The sequence below is a fragment of the Cuculus canorus genome, chromosome 13, assembly GCF_017976375.1.
Source record: "Cuculus canorus isolate bCucCan1 chromosome 13, bCucCan1.pri, whole genome shotgun sequence".
Taxonomy (NCBI): Eukaryota; Metazoa; Chordata; class Aves; order Cuculiformes; family Cuculidae; genus Cuculus; species Cuculus canorus.
Window position 1 is genome coordinate 7,881,097 of NC_071413.1, and position 18,834 is coordinate 7,899,930.

Below are 18,834 nucleotides of genomic sequence, written 5' to 3' on the forward strand. Positions count from 1 at the left end.
TAATGACAGGAAAAACACAGTGTGTGTTAGTACTGCCTTTGTAAAATGAAAGTCTCATAATTCTACTCAAAGCTCCAGCAGGCTCTCATGTATCAATGTCAATATTTAACTTCAGGAGCTAAAATGCCAGCGTGTGCTATGCAATTGGCCCAAATTGGCAAGACAGTGGAGAAACACGCCAATCTAAACTAATCAGCTTGTACAGGGGAATAAATTGCTGAGGCTGAAGTAATTTTCAAAGGGTATCTGTTTGACATCAGCAGATGATATTTCCAAGAGTGTGTCTCACTTTGCTAATGTGTTTATTATAAGACTATACTAGTGTATCTTGTATAGTGTATTATGTACTAGTGCTACTAGTGTGAACTGTGCTGATTTACTCCTCTGACTTCTGGCAAGGGTCTTGCTCACTCTTGAATCCCTACTTCTGCTTTACTTCTTCCTTGTCATGTACCCACACGTACCCAATATGTAACGGCCTGTTCTTTTGAAGTGTGAAATATATGCGCACAGAAGAAGCACCATCTGAGAGAATAATTCCTCAGATCAACTAGAAGAACTCTGTTTGCCTAGAAATGCAGGAACCTGTGCTGCCTGGTCCACTGCAGTGCTATGTTTGTCTAATAAAGCCTCTTCTAACAGCGTTCCTGTTCACTAACTGGAGGGGGAGGAGGTGGTTTCTAGGGTAAAACAGCAAAGACGTTCTAGATTATTTTTTTTAGTGTGAACTTTAGTTAGGTACTTCGCCAAAGCAAAGTCACTTTCATTTGACCAATAAGAAATAAATGCTCCTTTTCTTTTCCAATTCCTACTAAACAAAACAATTGCGGAGGTGACTGGCTGCAAAATGGAAGTGTATTTTCTCATGCTCTAACTTGACAGATTTAGCCGAACAGTTGAATATATCCAGCAAGTGAAATGAATAGGTACAGGTTTGAAATACAGCATTGATCAAGCCTCCTCCTTTTTCATATTCATGCTGAAAATGGGATGCATCAAATGTAACAGCTAGCCAATCTTTTAAAGCAATGTATAACTGCTTAAGCAGTCAGATCTCATTCTGCACAGCAGTACAGATTAGTTTACTATCAGTTTTTAATAAGTAGAATATGAACATAAGTAGTGCAGACACTTTCAGTTCTGCAGGTATACAGTGAAACCAGCTTGAAACACTAAAAAAATCATCTGAAAAAAAATTATTACACCAGAATAAAATTAAGAGGAAATGATTGTGCTTAGAAGCCATAGAAAAGGAAAAATCAAATTGGAAAGTTGCCAAGTTTTGCTATAGAATCATATAATTGTTTAGGTTACCTAGCACTGTCAAGCCACCACTAATTCATGTCCCTAAGCAACACATCACTGTTGATATCAACCTGACTATTTCAAAATCTTTCAAGAAGAACTTGGAAGCATGACTGCTTACATGAGTACTAAATGATATATACAAATTACACGTATGCGTAAAGTAAGGCCTTAATGTGTAGTCCAAACATCAATGGCATTTTAAAGGATTTTTTAAGTATCAGCTGTCTAACACAGAAGCAAAAGAAACATCTTCTAGGCTTTAGGCATAATAAATCTCTCTATTCATCTCTAACATCACATATCGCATCTAAAGTTAAATAGCAAGCTGTCTGCATGGAGAGCACATTTTGAGGTGTTTGGATGTGATAGAGTGAGGAAATATCCAAGGACAGAGACAGTTAAACTCCTGTGGTGTTTAGTGGCCATGAATGAATGAATATTTGAGCTAGTCTTTTTTGTTCAGTTCAAGTTTTTAGTTATACTACTTCGGAACAATTCAGATTATAAATATCTGAAGTCATATATTTACGTGACTTTAAGAGGCTGTTCAGAAAAGAAATACAAAATACAATGTATCAACAGCTACTGTTGAGAACTGTTGGGAAAATGAAAACATAAAACGTTCATTTGAATTCACAACACTGAATGGTCTATCAAACCAATCTCCTTAAATGTTCATTTCATGTCTACAGAATGACCATCAGGGACAATATTACAGCTCTTAGGAAAGAAGCGGTATTTGATAGTAACATTTTTCTCTTTTGCATTCCAAACACACATCTTCTAAACTGTTGTATTTTTTCATGTCTATACTTCTGGAACATGTTTGGGTGGTTTATAATGCGCATAAAGTGCCATTTCCCACCTAATTGACTCAATGAAATGTAATGTCATTAAGAACATTTTAAATATGCTGATGTGCTATTTGAAGGTATTTCTATTTGTCATGTCCAATGACTAGGTATATAAACATCCTTTCTCTAATTAAATACATACATATGGACTTCTCTGCCATTTCAAGCCCCATTAACTTTAGGTGGGCTCCCAAAGCCAACTGCACTACAAACTGCAGGACTGAGTACACCTGCAGAGAAATTAGGAGACTGGACACAGAGGTCTGTGTTAAAAGTGAGATTTCAATCCAGACTGTCTCAATTTAAGGGTAATCCCTTAACCCCCAAGCCATCCTTTCCTTACTAGAGCTAATCAACCAAAATCTTTACGGGAATAAATATTGATGTTTTTCTCATACAAGCATTTGAGAAAGTGTCTATATTCACTGAGAGTTTAGCAATAACAATAATAATGTTAATATGGACAAAAGCATTTGTAACAAAGATAATAAGTATTACAGTAATAGTGGATATTGCTGCTGTTATTATGGTTTTAGAAAGTGAGATTTATATCACTGAAACTCACTAAACGTCAGTAATTTCCTGTTACTTGGGTAAGATCATTCAGCTGGTACTCAAATGGTAAGTGCTCTAATACAAGAACATAACATTATTTAGAATAGTGCAGAAAAAACACCCCAAAAACCCAACAAACCACCCCTCACAACAGAAAATAACATTTTGGCAGATTTTGAAAGTCTAGCTAATACAGAAATATTTTACTTCTCACAAATGGAAAAATTTATCTTGAAAACCTTGAGGTCTTGCTAATTAAACTGAGTCTCTTAAAAAAAAGAATAAGCATTATTTTTAGTAAATTGTTTTATAGGGAGTGGTTCCTCTGAAGCATCTTCATTGGAACTATGTGGAATAGGGATGAACTTTTTCTTTTTCTCTTGGAAAAACAACAAAACTACTGTAAAAACTAAACAGTAGTTGAGCCCTGAAAAAATACACTATATATCTGATTGTCTAAAATTGAGCAACATGAATCACAATAAAGGCTAAAAACTGAATAAGCAGATAACAAATCTACACTTGTAATGGAAAAAGCAATGACTTCAAAGACCTTTTCTATTTGAAACCTGCTATGATTCATCTTAGTACTATGTCATTCAAGAATGCGTTTCTTCGCATACTTGAATTTCTCCACAAATAACGTAGAACAGACACAGATGTATCTTTTGCTCTGAGAAATGAAGTAGGTGAAAGATAACATTGCTGTTTTTACTCTGTCTGTCTATATTCGGGTAAATTCAAATCCACCAGTTAAATATAATTTAAGTATTTGTAATGCTTTAATACCAAATACATAGTTCTTAAGGGGAAAGAAAAAGAAAAAAAAAGAAAAGACATTTTGTCTATTACCCCTGTAGCTGAATTCCTCAAATCAGAAAAAAAACCGTTATGGTAGAGGACAGCAGGTATAAAAACAGGAAAAGTTAGTGGAAATTAATAGAAAGTTAAGTTCGGGAGTATCTCTAAGGCTTCTTTGCAATCACAGTACAGACACCTGTGCAAGTCTCTGTTTTTCAACACACCTGAGGCCTTTCATCCCTAGTTTAACAAATTAATTTGAATGTAGAGACCTCCAGCTTATTTAATTTCTTCATAGCAGTATTTCCCCTCCAGTCTCTCACCTTGCTTTCTGTTCATAATAATGGAATACTTTACTTATTTAAGCTCAAGTCAACTTACAGCTTCGTAGTCCACTGGCCAGGTTAACAAAAAAAAGTTTCTTATCAATGTTTGACAGTGATGTAAGCTTTTTCCCCCCCCCCAACATGATGTGCTTAAAAAACAGTTTTTTTCCTAATGAGAAAGTTAAGTAAAATATTATTGCTAGTGTGTCTGAACCACTAATGAAATTGCTCTGACTTCTGCTTGTTCACGACATGACTATTGTGCTTTTGGTTCTTCTTTTAGTCACTTGATTCAACACATTGGAGTCTAATTTGGCCTTTTATGTTGGTAAAACATAAAAGGAAATATGAAATGTAATTATCATTCTAAGATTATGCAATTAAGTGAAATAATTATTGTCAAATCAAAATTCCAGAATTCAAATACTACTTTAAATAATAATAACATAAATACTTTGCAATTGACACAAAGCCTAGTTCTGCCACACAGAGTAGTTTCTCAGTCTCCCACAGGGTCTGGGGCAGATTTTGTTGCTGATTTCATTATAAAAATGCATATAACTCTATTTCTATTTTGATCTTTTACTTTTTTATCTTGGTTTTTTGGGTTTTTTTTTTTTTTCCAGTCACCCTTACATAACTTAATTCCTAAAAGTTCTTTAATGTATGCCTTTGATTTGGATTGTTCTGACCAAGTTCCGTGTGGAAACTTACTCTGCCATGTCTTTAGCAGGGGACAAAAAGAATAGCTTTACCAACATCAATATATCTTGAGAGATTGCTGTGCAATATGTGTTAAATGTGTATTTACAATGATTTGTTGTGATATTGATGATACTTAAGCAAATTTTCAAGGACAGCTATTCTCCCTTTTAGGTATTGGTTATCCTGTTTAAGTATTGTTCAATCAATACCTAAATGAAATATCCACTACCAATTCACAGGTTTAGAATCATAGAATCACATGGTTGGAAAGGACCCACTGGATCATCGAGTCCAACCATTCCTAACACTCCCTTAAACCACTTCACGCATTCCTTAAACACCTCCAGGGAAGGTGACTCAACCCCTCCCTGGGCAGCCTCTGCCAGTGCCAATACGGGGCACATTCTTCCTCTCTCTCTCTCCATCCTTCCCCTCACTCTCCATCCTTTATCCTTATGAACTGTTGTAGATATTCTCTTACAAAATATGTTCAGAAGCCTTCTAGAGGGAATGTGTTTATTATTCTAGTGTTGTTGAGTGTATCACTTTGGTTACATTAATTCTGAGCCAAGCTATTTTAGCCTTGTTCGTAGAAAACATGAGATGACTGAGACAACACAGCAGTAAGGGACAAAAAGGACAATCTCAGACCCAGCACCAGACACGTGCTGTAATATGCTTTCTTTCTCTGACTTCTTCTCTTACTCATGTAACTGATTTCCCTAATCCTCCTCCCTGACTAGCAACCCAGATCCATTTTTTGATCTGAACATTTTGGGCCTCTCTCGTCTCCAGTAGTGGCCCTGAAAAGCAGAGAGAGGAAAAGATGCCACTACATTAGGTCTCATTTTAAACATTGTATCTGCATTAATGACAGATAAGATTTCATATTCTTCCCAATAGTCATTAGCATTAACTATTATAACTTTGGAAAGTCCTCTACCTGTCCACAGCTTTCCAGCTTGACTTCAGTGATTCCCAGCGATTAAGTTAAGTACAAAATATGCAGAGATTCTCATTTTTGCAAACAACTCAATATTCGCTGTCTTTTTAATTTCACCAAACCCCTTACTGTTTTGTTGTGGAAAACCAGCAATCTACTCATATAACTTGATGTCTTATATTTTCTATTTCTAGCTGACATGAACTCCTAAATTTTTCTTGTTCCAAGTATATCTACCTTTCCAAGGGCTTCTGGGCAACTCTGCAGTCTGCATCCCATTATCCCTCAATATACTGAACACAGTAAGGCAGCTACTGAACAGGCAAAACTGCTGCTTTTTGCACACATTACAGTTTTAATCAGCCTCTTCAGTTCTATGCTCAGATACTTCAGAAATCTACCACATATGACTTCTTCCATGATTTACGAAGCAGGAACGTATTCTAAGCACAGATAATAATTGCACCATTTAAATGATAATACCAAGATGTTTTGTATGGGGAGGAGAATCATGCAGGGCATTTTAATCATGAACAACTCTTTCATAGGTCTATCTAGCCTCACACCAGATGTCAAATACAAAAAGAAGTACTTTGGCATGAATAACAAAGTTCATTTGACTGAAGTATTTACCTCCTAAGAACAAGAGCCTCATAAAACATAAACATTGGGAGCAAAGTCAGCCGCGTAAGGGCTTTTGTAAAAATTAAACCCATAACTTGCCACTAGAAATGGGATATTTCATCTGTTCAATAAGCACTAAAGTTCTCTTTGTTTTTATGGCATCATAATCTTTGATTACTCTGATAAATATTTGGACTATACAAAACATTGCGATGGAACTAATCGCAGTCATAAAAAAAACTGTGTGTGAAAATGAATCAGGAATGCAGTGATACCAGCACATTTTAGAGAAGTTCAAATACAGAATCACATTATTTTTAACTGGTTCCTGGCCTCATTCTTTTAGGTCTCTCTGTAGTCAGGTACACCTGAGAAAAATGGTTATGAAAGTTGTTTTGCTTCCTATGATTAGGTACTGTACCAGACACGGAATACCAACCTCACTCTGTGTAATCAGGTGAGCCCAAATCACGCAACTGAATACTTGCAAATCTTAGCAAAACCTGCAGTCGTGTGTTGAGGATTAGGTTTGTCTATGCTGCAGTCTGTTTCTGGAATTCATGCTCTCACTCCCAACAACTGTGTATAAAACAACCTCTGTCCTCAGACTGAGATTTTTTCCCCCCCCATCCTGTCAACTTATCCACTATTGCCCTTTGTTTTGATTCCATTGCTCAGACCTGAGTATCACACTGTTAGCAGATTAAGTGCATAATCTTATTCTGTTCTTTGTTTAAAATTACAGGTCTTTCCACACTTATTACAGTACTCTGAAGAAATGCAAGGTTGCAGAAAGGCTCTAGGCATGTCTATATTGTTTCACAGTGTAAAGACTATTCAGTGCTATTTATTCTTTTACAGTAGAAGGGAGAAGCCCTCAGTCATTCAGAGCACCATGCACGATTCAGGTGCCAGGGGCCAATAGTCTGCCCACAGCTGAGCTGGAGAAGCTCTGTCGTCAAGAAGAGCTTTCCAATACCTAAAATTACTTTTTATAATTCAGCGTAAGTAAAATAATCAGACTTCTTTAGGTCTAGAAAAAAAGCAATATGATAACTTTCAAAAGCTAAAACCTTTTCTCTACCTCATTGTACTCTACACAGATGCCTTAATGTAAATAAAATTCAAGTGCAAATCATGTCAGATAAGTAAGTAATTCCTGTACTGAAAGCCATGCCCAGTATAGCACTAGCAGCATTTATGAAGTGGTAACAAGAATATATTTGAATCAATGGACTGCATTTCTATACCACTGATGTGATAAGTGTCACATACTGTCAAATATTTTTAATGTATTACTTCTAATAACGGAAATCTGTGTTTGGTTGCAGCTGATTAAACCCAGGATCACCGAACCAAAGCCAATGGAGATACTTCAGGTGTCACTGATGGGAACAAAGAATGTGAATTTACACTTTGCAATTATGTAGTTCTTTCATCTTCAAAGTGTATCACAAACATTAGCTAGTTCCAATTCTTTCACAATGACCTTCATGTTAAATTTTTGGCGATAAAAGTAATATAAGAAAAAAATCTGACAAGATGTTTAATCAAGCATACATCAAGCCTCAGATGCGTAAGCTTTCTCTTCCTTGACCTCTCTCTCTGCCTTGTGGTAGATATCTCATCAAGAATATAAGGTCTTTCTCCACGGCTCAGGTATTAATTCATATAAAAAGTATTTTACTAGCATAAGATGACAGTAATAATCCTTGAACAACAGATTTACTACCATAGCTATAGGATATAGTTATTCCTTTTTAACAGATAAGGAACTCAATACTGCATTAAAAAAAATGCTGGAAGCTGTCACATGGCTTGAATTCCTGCTGTTCAGTCATTCAGGGATTTTTTTTTTTTTACTCCTTCCAATTTAAATTATGAATTTTGTAATTCTCTTGTAGAAAGCTTTCTCAGAAGCAGCAAACTTTCTTTCTGTATCAGTTCGCTCTGCCCTCCAACCTAGACTTGCAATTTGATTATCAATTCTGGGTGGCTCCAAGCCCAGAATCTTGAATAAGTTCTTCCCGTTCCAGTTGTCTGAGCACTTTATACAGAGAAATAGATTGAAGCAGACAGTACTCATTTTCATGGTGACCCAGAACAGCTATTGTTACAAGAACACCTTTAATCTCCAGTTTCTGTTTTTGAATTGAACGCAAGTGGGGAGAGATGAAAGAAAGTGTCTCACAAATCTGCTACTACAGCTGGTAATTCTTAGTTTTTCATATGCTAGCTCTAATTCTCTTTGATTCTTCTTAAAATCATTACTTCTATTTCTTAATTTGACAACCAGGCATTCATTGCTATTTTTTGACCATGGAAAAAGCCTCCCCCCTCTCTCTCTCTTGCAGCTACTTCCTCAGAAAAAAGAACCCAAACCCAAACTTACTGCATTATGATATCAATGTATGGATTTAAGTTTTCTTATGCAGCATACAAATTGGCAGATAAATAGTACTCCGTTACTTACAGTTCAGGAAAAGACTTACAAAATAAACTGATGAGTGAAAGAAGGATAAGGGTCATGCTGATGTGAAGGGCATCAGTTGCACTGCAGTCCATTTTGGATTTCTTGCAGGAGCACACTTGTAATTTCAGTTCTGTGTTGTTAGTCAGAGGTGGTTTTCCAGAATCTGTCACTGAGATTGGGATGTTATAATTGGCCTTTTTCAGGTTTTGAAGCAGGATGACCTGGGCATGAGTATCTGCAAAGGATAAAGTGAGAATTAGCCAAATAATTGTTTGGGAGGGAAGAAGACTATGCAGACAATATCAGACATCCCACAGTTATTCATGGAAAGTAAGAAAAAAAACCAAAAACACCCTAAGGAAAAGACAAAAGTGCTGAATGGGAGGTAAGTAGAACCAGTCCAGAAATTCTTTCATGGGCTGAGAGCTAATGGCAAACTTATTCTAAACTCCACCAAAAGAAAGACTGCTAATAAACCCTTTTGTTTAAATATATTATTTGGTCTACAAATTATTGTCAGCATTTGCCTGTGGACACTAATATACTAATCAAATGCTAAGACACATAATCCCCAAAGCAACAAAACAGAGAAGAATATATCTTTTTACCAAAGGCAAAAACCCTTCTCACAAAGACGTACAGGCAAAGGTGCCTGACCACTTCCCCAGTTTGACTGAGAATGCAGTGAAGGGAAATAATACCCCTTCAAGTCACAGATCTGCTCCACCTGAGCAACAGTGAGTCCTAACAGCTGTTAGTACCCATGTGAGGGTGATGACTCTTTTAGGGGTTTAACAGAGTAGTGGTTTGATGTCAGGAGAACATTAAAGAAGATGATTCCTTCACTTTGTCTTTCAGGCAGGTAGAGAAATTGCATTAATTTTTAGATTTTATTCCAAGAAGAATTTGAAATGAACCACTAAAAGTTTCGATGGTGACAGAGATAAATAATATATGGTAGAAAACAAACAGAAATCATTTACATTAAAAAGAAATGTAGCACTTTGTGCCCAGAATTTGCCATACAAGCCTTCTGCAATTGCATAGCATGGGCTTTGATCCTCTTACCAATAATGTATCACAGCGCATTTTGGTATTTTGTCTGTGAAGTGTTCAAATACTAAAAATCAGGAACCTTTTCAAGTCCATTGCTAAAGCTCATGCAAAAGTTTCATACTGTCCTATAGCAAAGCATTATGTATCTCATGCATAAAAATTCCGTGCCATGAGATATGGTAATTTTTGCAAAATTAATGACATATTTCAGAGAAAATGCAGACAGCCTATTAGTATGTCCCACCAGGCAGCTGGTCTGAGCAAATCCAGCACAGTGTAGAACCGCAGCAATGGGTCTATGCTGCAAGACTTTCAAGCACAACTGCTCCTGAATTCACATAATGGGCAGCCTCGGGTTGAGTATACTGGGGTGTAGAGGTGGGAGGAATAAATGCATGAGAAAATGCATAAGAAAAATTATTAAATATTATATAAAAAAAGTAATACACTTACTGTTAATCTTTGTGATTCTCCACAGTTTTTCTGGGCCAGATTGCTTACTCAGTTCAAATTTGAATGGATCTGTGTTAGGATGAAGGTCTTTGTCTGATGCTCCTAATACCACTACTCTAAGGTCTTTTGCATCATCACATACTTTTGCCAGTGTTGGATAAAGGGATGGGACGTTGTCATTGACATCCTCCAAGGTAATGTGTAAAGTTCCTGTACCTGTAGCGGGAGGGTTACCTGTACAAGAAAATAGATATATGTATATTAAATCATACTTTCACAAACAGTTGTTCTTACTTGTACCTGCATGCTTGCAAAGGGAAATAATTTTTATGGTTCTTACCTCTGTTAAATGACAGTTATTGCTTTAAAAACCTGATGAGTCACTATTGTAAACTTGTTGCTGTATTTTCAGAATCCAGCCTGTCTGTTTCTCTACAGTGTGGATAATTATTCTAAAGAAACCTCTGGGAGATGAATATTTCGAAGTTAAAATGAGATTAGGACATAAATACATATCTGGAAAAGAACCTGTTCATAAACACATACCGAGAAACGTAGCAGGAAACATTCTCTAGACAGACAGCATGGATATTAGAAAAATCAAGAACAAGACAAGAGGAAAAATGTTAGCAGTGTGGAATCAATTTGGATGCTGGGTGCCCATAATAGAGCAGGATCAGATTGTTCCCCAACAACCCTTGGGGCCACATTTAGTTATGTCAGCAGAAGTGAAACCTGTCAACATGCAACTCTGGAAAACGAGATCTTTTATTTACCCAGAGCCACCCTGTGTTAGCAGCTGAGTTTCAATCTTTCTCAGATTATTTGCCAACCTGCCTCAGCCTTGACCTGAAAGAACCAGCTTCAGAGGTGAGGATGTTGTTTATTCACCATGGTACCGCTACAAGCCTTTGTGCCAAGGCTGTGACTGACAAACCAGCCGTGGCACTGGAAGTGTTTGTAACGGAGATGTCTGCCCATTGGCAGCTTGACTGAGACTAGCACCTCATTTCACAGAGGTCAGAGAGGAGCTGACAAGTGGTAATAACTTTCAGTCACTACAGAAGTGTTCCATGGTTGAGCCAGTAGCCTACTCGATATTTTATTATGGATCCCTTTGCCAGGACACCTTAACTGATCTCAAAGTTTTCTCAATGCGTGTTATTTTCTTCATGGTATACCATATTTTGAAATTTCTGTTTCATAATGCTGCACTTCTGGGTTGTTTTTTACATGTTTTTCTGCCTTAGCACACAAGATCTATGATCTCTGCACTTCCCTTAGCTATAAAGGCTTAGCAGGCAGAAAGGATTCGAGAGGCTGCACTTAACCTGTAAAGCACTAGTGCAATGTGTCATTGTAGTTTTAAGTTCAACACTGAAAAAGGCACACTTTAGCATAATTACCCTGCCTATAGCAGCCCAATAAACCATGGAATTATTGCTGCACTGCGAGTTCATCCTAAGGGAGAAGTAAATACCCTCTGGTGTGGATCTGATAAACTACTAACTGTAGCAGAATGCAATTAGTCTTTTCAATAACAAATGTTACTAATAGTGACACTTCATCTGTTTCATGCACACATAAGTGCATAACAAAGGCATAATTTTCATCGTTTTTTAGCTTCCCCCTCCTCCTCATCTTGCACTTTGTCATCAGAGGGGTTAGGGTTGAGTTCTTTTTAATGAAAAAGAAATTATTTTTCACTTTTTATTGGACTAATTGAATTTGCAGAAAGACTCCAATACATTTTTTGTTCCTGATATATTATTAAGTAAAGTCATACGGCAGAATGGATGAAAAGACATTTGAGTATTTGAAATATGATCATAAAAGCCAGCCTTTCATATACTTAATTAAACCGCTGTCTTTAATTTTGAACGCATTATTTCCACACTGGACTGATAATGTCTTATGCACTGCCCTTCTTATCTTTCCTTGAAGTCAGTAATATTAAAATCTGCCTTTTGAAATTAAGAAGCCAACAGCATTATGAATGTACTGTTATTATGTCAAATGCAGATATGGCTGCATTTTCTCTGCCATGCTAATGATTCATTATCTTCGCATGGCTTATGGGCCAGTCAACTATTACGCACAAAGAGAGAGAAAGGAAATTGCTTCTGTCCATTTCAATGACTTATTCTCTGGTTGGTTTATTTATAATGATTTAAACAAAACCTTTTGGTGAATTTTGAAGACCTCTAAGAGAAAAATAAGCAAATGTCAAGGTCATAAATTGAAGCTTGTTAACATTCTTGTCATTAAAAATACAACAATAAATGAATCAAGGAAAAATGGTCACTACATATCCATTGACAGCTTATGACTTTCATAAATTTGTCAGTATTATGCCTTTGAAATAATTCAAAAAACCCATGATCTTCAGGCAGCTTTGGCTTAGAAATGAAAGATTTCCATAGCACATTTTAATTCTGAAATAGAACTTCTCTTAATTTGTATTGCAAAACCTTGCAGCTGAAAGCAAAATTAATGTGTAACCTAAGGCATAAAGGGGTCTGTCCAGCAACCCTTGGTAGCATCTTTCCAACAGAGCTCAGCTCCCATTTTCATCATTGAACTAAATTGGCCATTCCTCCTAAGGCTGAAAACTTTGAACCTTTAAGTGGCTTTGAAGCCATTTGGGATAGAGATTTTCAAATTCCTGCTATCTCAGACAATAGACCCAATCATATCCTATATCTCAACTACTGTTGGTAATCTCTTTTTCACTTGTTTCGTCTTACACCAGCAGTAGCTATTGCCTAGCCGAAGGCTCCTTTCAGAAGCTTTGTTGGCAGCCTAATGCCAGGATACAGAGACATTACTGGTCCTGATCCAATTCCAATAAGTGTACCATACGTTTCCAATCACAGTATATTCTAAGATGAATCTGTATTTTTTCCCTATGCTTGTCATCGCATATTCCAGCTATGCCACTTGTGGGAGCCCCAGAATCTGTAATGCAAGGGACTGTTGCCCGAAGACACAGATGTTAAACTGGGTTTTAGTGCTATCAGTATAAATGATCACGTTGTTACCTTTATTTAAAAAAAAATAGTTTTAAAAGAAACATTATAAAAACAGATACTTTGCATACCTCTATATGATTGAATTTTAACTAAAAGCCATGCAGAATCATACAAGAAGTATATAAGTGTAAAGTCTTAAATTATAAGGCCTCTGTAGAAACACATAGCCAAGAAATTTGAGAACTGGCATTTGGTTTTGGTCCAGAAAGTTCCCATAGGAATCACGATGGCATTTAGACATCTAACTACTCGAATGAGACTGCCAATCAGGTAGTTGGTTACTTAAAAGATACCAATTATGCACAATGATGGCCATGGACTAAGATGACATTTCTCTTAAGTATCAAGACTGGCATTAAATGGCATGTCTAACAAGCAATCACATGGTTGAATAGCTGATAATACATTTAATCTGAGCATACTATTTTTATGGGCATGAAGAGCCATTTCATGTTCCACTTTTTAGTTTTTCTACAGAAATGTGATGCTGTTGTGTACGGGTTTCTAATACGTCTGAGCTGGGCTCTGTGAAATCAAAGACGGTATCTGGACTGATTTGAAACCGAATGAAGATATTCCTCATCAACCTACATTCAAACACCAACAGCTTTCATTTAATTGAAATGACAGCAAATATACAGAGTTAGGAATTGCTCCACAGCAGGTGAGATTTTCTGATATGTCTCACAGAGCAAGAAGCAAAACACTGCTAAAAAGTCAATGAAAGTTAAGGAATTCATTTTGGTGGGTGTCCAAAGGAAACTCGTCATATGACTGAGGGTTGTCTACATAGCATCCTAGTCCTTTGCATGATGTAAACATGCTTGTGCTGCTATCTTATTTCTTACTGTTACCATCATGAAAGACCGATATAAGGATCCGCACCACATGAGTATGTAAGTGCACAGTCACATCTCAATGTCTCACCACATCTTGTGCAAACATATCTACAGATGCTTTAAAAGAGTCAGTGCAGGTCTAATAAATATGTAGCCTCAAATCATTAAAATGAAAGTTAGTTTTGTATGTTTTAAGACAAAATGTGATTTTCATGAAGCATTTCAAGTTCATACATTTTTTTCACTTAATGCTAAGGGACTCTTGGAGAACACAACACTGGCTACACTGGTATCTGGGCCACATCAACCTGTTATTTTCACATTCAATAGAGTTCTTCTCCACTAAGTGAGCTCTATAAATAACAGGAACAGTGGGAGAAACAATTTAGGCACTTCATTGTTGGAATCACAACAGTTATCATGCTTAGACACTATATTCTCTTCTAGGGGTACAGCTGAGCATGAGGGTAGTTAAAAGCAGCTATCCATCTACGCTAAATGGCCGGTCTGTGCTTACAGAAGCTGGTCAGAAACGTTGTTCTGAACTGACAGAACATTTTTATGATGAAAGTTGTTTCAAGTTGTCTCAAAGACAAAAAATCTCATGAAGCCTTAACCCTTTTCTCCAGCTTTCCCTTTCTGATTTGCAGCAAATCTCAGGTTCAACCTAAATAACACTTATTACCTTTTCCAAGCATAAAAACCCAAATATATTCAGAACTTAGAAAATGAAGACACTTAGACGTTTGTGATTACCGTAAGTTTAGAGTACCCTTGAAAATGAAGATGCATATTCCTTAAAGCATTCCTTGCATATTTCTTAGAACATATCCAAGTAAAATGATTGTTTGAACACAAAATCATGTCTTTTGGTCAACAGAACACCCAAAATCAAAGATTTAAACTGATGTTATCTATGCTGCCTTTATTTTTATTTAAATATTCAAAGGATAAGATAAATTAAAGAAATTTGGCATAATAAGACTATTTTTTCAGGTAAATAAAATTTTATTCAATTTGTGAAACCAAGAGGAAAATCCTCAAGAAACATTTTCTCTTCTAGTTTAATATTTTTTTTAGTTTGACACCAAACTTGACTTGATCTAAAATAGATCTGCACAAGTGAGAATAAGACTTATCAAACGCAAAAAAGTACATTTTCACATGCTGAATGAAAATGAGATTTGAATAAATTAGATGAAATTCAGTTTAATTGTAAATAACATAATTTGTTTAGTGGCACAACTAAGGAACAAAGTAGTAATAATCAAGTAAACAAAAAAAATGCCAGACACAAATCAAAAAGTATTAAGACTGGGAAAGAATGAGAGTGCATATTTTCTTTTATACTTAGAAAGTTCACATAATAGTATCAAAAGCTTAACATAGGGAATCTTCACTGTTTAGAAACCCGATGGTTTGTATCTTGGTCATTACAGCAAAGGGATATTATCTAAATGCAACATCGGAGACCTTGGATTCTGGTAACATTTATCAAATTTATAAAGAAGAAAAGTCAACGTTCTAAAGAATCCAGCTGCCACACAGATCTAAGGCACAGTATTGCTCAAAGGCGGAATAGCTTTTAGGAAGAGTGGAGTATGAACTGTGCCTTTTCACATGCTCATTATGAATGGTGAAAAGACTTCTGTAGTCATTTTTTCTTATTAAATTAAGCTCAGAGCACTATCAAATTAATACATATTATCTATGCCCTTCCTTATCATGATGCAAAAATTACAAAACCGTTTAATTCCTAGAGCAAGCAATACGACATCCACTGACATATGGATTCTCTCTCAAGAGAGAGAGTAGTAGGGTGGAAATTCATTTATTCTACTTTTTAGTAGGATATTTATGGTTTACCACCGAGAAGCAATTTTCAATTCACTTGCACTATCACTTACTTAAGTCAAAAAGCTCAATTCCAAACTTTTTTCCTGCTGCTGCTTCTTTTGCTGGCTAATAAAGCTACATAGATACAAAGTGAGTGAGCAATTACAGGGAGAACAATTTTTCTTCATATTTGAGCAGGATAAAAAAAAAAGCCTTTGATAATGTGTGTCTGATAGTTTCTGGCACAATTACCTTTCCTCTGAACCACTGTGAATAAAGCCTTATCTGTTAAAACTTCTATAAACTACATTTGAATCACGGTCACATTGAGGTCAATTTGGAACTGCAATGGTACCTACACAATTTCCTTCATTTTATTCGTACGTAACTAACTGTGAAATGTAGGACTGCCTAGATTCTATCTTTGGATAGGGATTTGTCACTAATTTCTCTATTTTCAGCTTCATATTTGCCAGAGAATACAGCAAGAAAGGAGGAGAAGAAAGAGTGAAAAAAAGCATATTAGAAATTCCCAAATTGTTTGGAGGGAGCTATGCAGACAGACAGTGCAGTACGTGGTAAGGTTAACACGTTCTCTCTTTAAATTACTATACTTAGATATGGAGAGTGAGAAATAATGCTTCATGCTTTCTAATGACATGGCTATGAAAAATCTAAATACAAATTTCTACCCCCTCTCTCATGGATTTCCCCCACCCCTTCAGCCATATGTTGTTTTTGTAATCAGAAAATGTTTGTGTAATAGGTGATTTGGCTGCAGGTACCCGCACTGCAGGCATAAATCCCATTCAGATAGGTGTATGCCATCACAGTTTTTCTTCAAGGTGAAATCTATTAATGGTTCGACCAAAGTAAATTGAAGCAGTACAGTGGGAACATGTTAAGATTCGGGTGTGCTGCTCAGATTCTGACATATTTGAAAACTGCTCCAATTAATGCCATATGCTGACATTATGTATAAAAGAGGTCCCAAATTTCCCATGAGTTGAAATCTCCTATGCATATTTTGTATGTATTGGCATATAGTTAGTTTTTATTATGAGATAAACAGTCTTTAAAAGTTACAATCCTTCATTCATTCACTCCAATAATATATGCAGATCCTATTTTTGAGTAATCACATTTTAAAAGAACACAGCTTTTTCAGCATATCAAATCGCTACTGACATATGCCATCCGTCTTAAATACTGTTTTCAGCATTCTAATTTCTTTTTCTAATCATGAGTCCATGATGACAAATTAAAACAATATTTTGTGTGCAATTCATATTTTACTGAAATTTAAAATGGCAAGAAAAGGATGAGTATTCAATTTATTTTCTCTTCTTCATTAATACAGCAATTAAGATAAGGCATATAAAACTGGCTTAATTGGGTTGCCATAGCAACTAATTGCCTGATTTCTTCAAAAATAGCATGTTTTTGGTGGAATCAATCTTTGGTAATCTAATTAGGTGCACCAGGAAGCAAGAAGACAGGTTAGATACATGTAAGGAAAAGTTCTAATTGCAAATTGTTACACGTCTCTTCCTTACTCTGTTTTTTTCTAGATGTTGTCTGTTACCATTCATAACAGAATGATAACTTTTCTTTTTATTAATTAGGAGTATTGAGACTTGCACAATAAATGCTATATGGAATTGCTTGAGCGTAGTTGAGATGGTCCTTGGGAACAATGAAAAATGTGAAAACTAGACCGTGACTCTCTTCTTCCTTATTTTGCTTTGCTTGGGCAACAGGGAATTGAAATCGTGTCACTCATCTTGCTAATTTACACACACACAAGTGGCCACGGTCCTAAAGCAGTATTCAGGTTGGATATTTTTAAAAATGATTGGTGTAGCTCAACACAAACACTGAAATCTAACCAGTCCACAATCATACCTTTTTATAGCCCTCCGTATTTCTTAACTTTTATCTTCCTCAAATGCTTACACCCCATTAAATAGAGGCTACTACTCCCAAAGGTTGTTCCCTGTGCCATCCTGCCTGTGACTGGGGATGGCTGCCATGCAAAAGCTTGTAATGTCAAATTCTGGAGATGGTGATGTCATGTAGGGAGCAAACCACTTTCAGAAAAGAAAACAGTTGCTTCCACTCGTACAGTATTGCTGTAAGAAACAGTGCTTACTGCAATTAAAGCTACATCAGTTAAAATTTTTGACCTGTAACTCCATCTCCAAGTATCTCTAATATCTAGAAGAGATCATAGAATCATGGAATAGTTAGGGTTGGAAGGGACCTTAAAGATCATCTAGTTCCAAACCCCCTGCCATGGGCATGGACATCCCACTGGATCAAGCTGCCCAAGGCCATCCAACCTGGCCTTGAACACCTCCAGGGATGGGGCGGCCACAACCTCCCTGTTCCAGGGCCTCACCATTCTCATGGTGAAGAAAGTTTTCCTAATGTTCAGTCTAAATCTGCCTCTGTCCAGTTTGTACCCTTTCCCCCTGGTCCTGTCCCCACAAGCCTTTGTGAATAGCCCCTCTCCAGCTTTCCTGTAGCCCCTTCAGGTACTGGAAGTTCGCTATAAGACGTCCTCAGAGCCTTCTCTTCTCCGGGCTGAACAGGCCCAACTCTCTCAGCCTGTCCTCCCAGGGAAGGTGCTCCAGCTCTACGATCAGTTTTGTAGCCTCCTCTGGACCCGTTCCAACAGCTACATCTCCTTCTTACATTGAGGATTCCAGAACTGGACACAGTATTCCAGATGAGGTCTCACAAGAGAGATGCCACATATTCAAAGACATTTCTCCTCTTCTATGTTTAAGATAGAAGTACTTATGTACATTCAAAGTCTTTGTCTAAGCAGTTCCCTGGCGATGAGAAGGTGGTACTTACACGAGATAGAAGTATCTGTCTCAGTGGGGGAACTCTGCTACCTGGATTTGTGTGAGCGGTTCTCCACAAAGGTTGCATAAGAAAAGTGAAGTTCCTAACTGCATTTAACCAGATGAGCAGGACTGGCTATTAGTGCTTCCTCGCTTGTCACTGGCAGCTGACATATT

At 36.7% G+C, this 18,834-nt stretch overlaps 1 protein-coding gene across 2 annotated transcripts in view; it reads right to left on the minus strand.

Annotated features, from left to right (window-relative positions):
• CDH13 (cadherin 13) overlaps positions 1 to 18,834 on the minus strand; it is a 478,464-nt gene that overhangs the window by 12,216 nt on the left and 447,414 nt on the right. Inside the window, exons 12-13 of one of the 2 annotated variants that reach the window (XM_009561054.2) lie at positions 10,099 to 10,332; positions 8,609 to 8,824 (exon numbers count right to left, since the gene is read on the minus strand). In XM_009561054.2, the coding sequence (XP_009559349.1) occupies positions 8,609 to 8,824; positions 10,099 to 10,332 (450 nt within the window). Of the gene's footprint in view, positions 1 to 8,585; positions 8,825 to 10,098; positions 10,333 to 18,834 lie in introns of those variants that run through there. The other variant, XM_009561053.2, reaches the window with a different exon arrangement.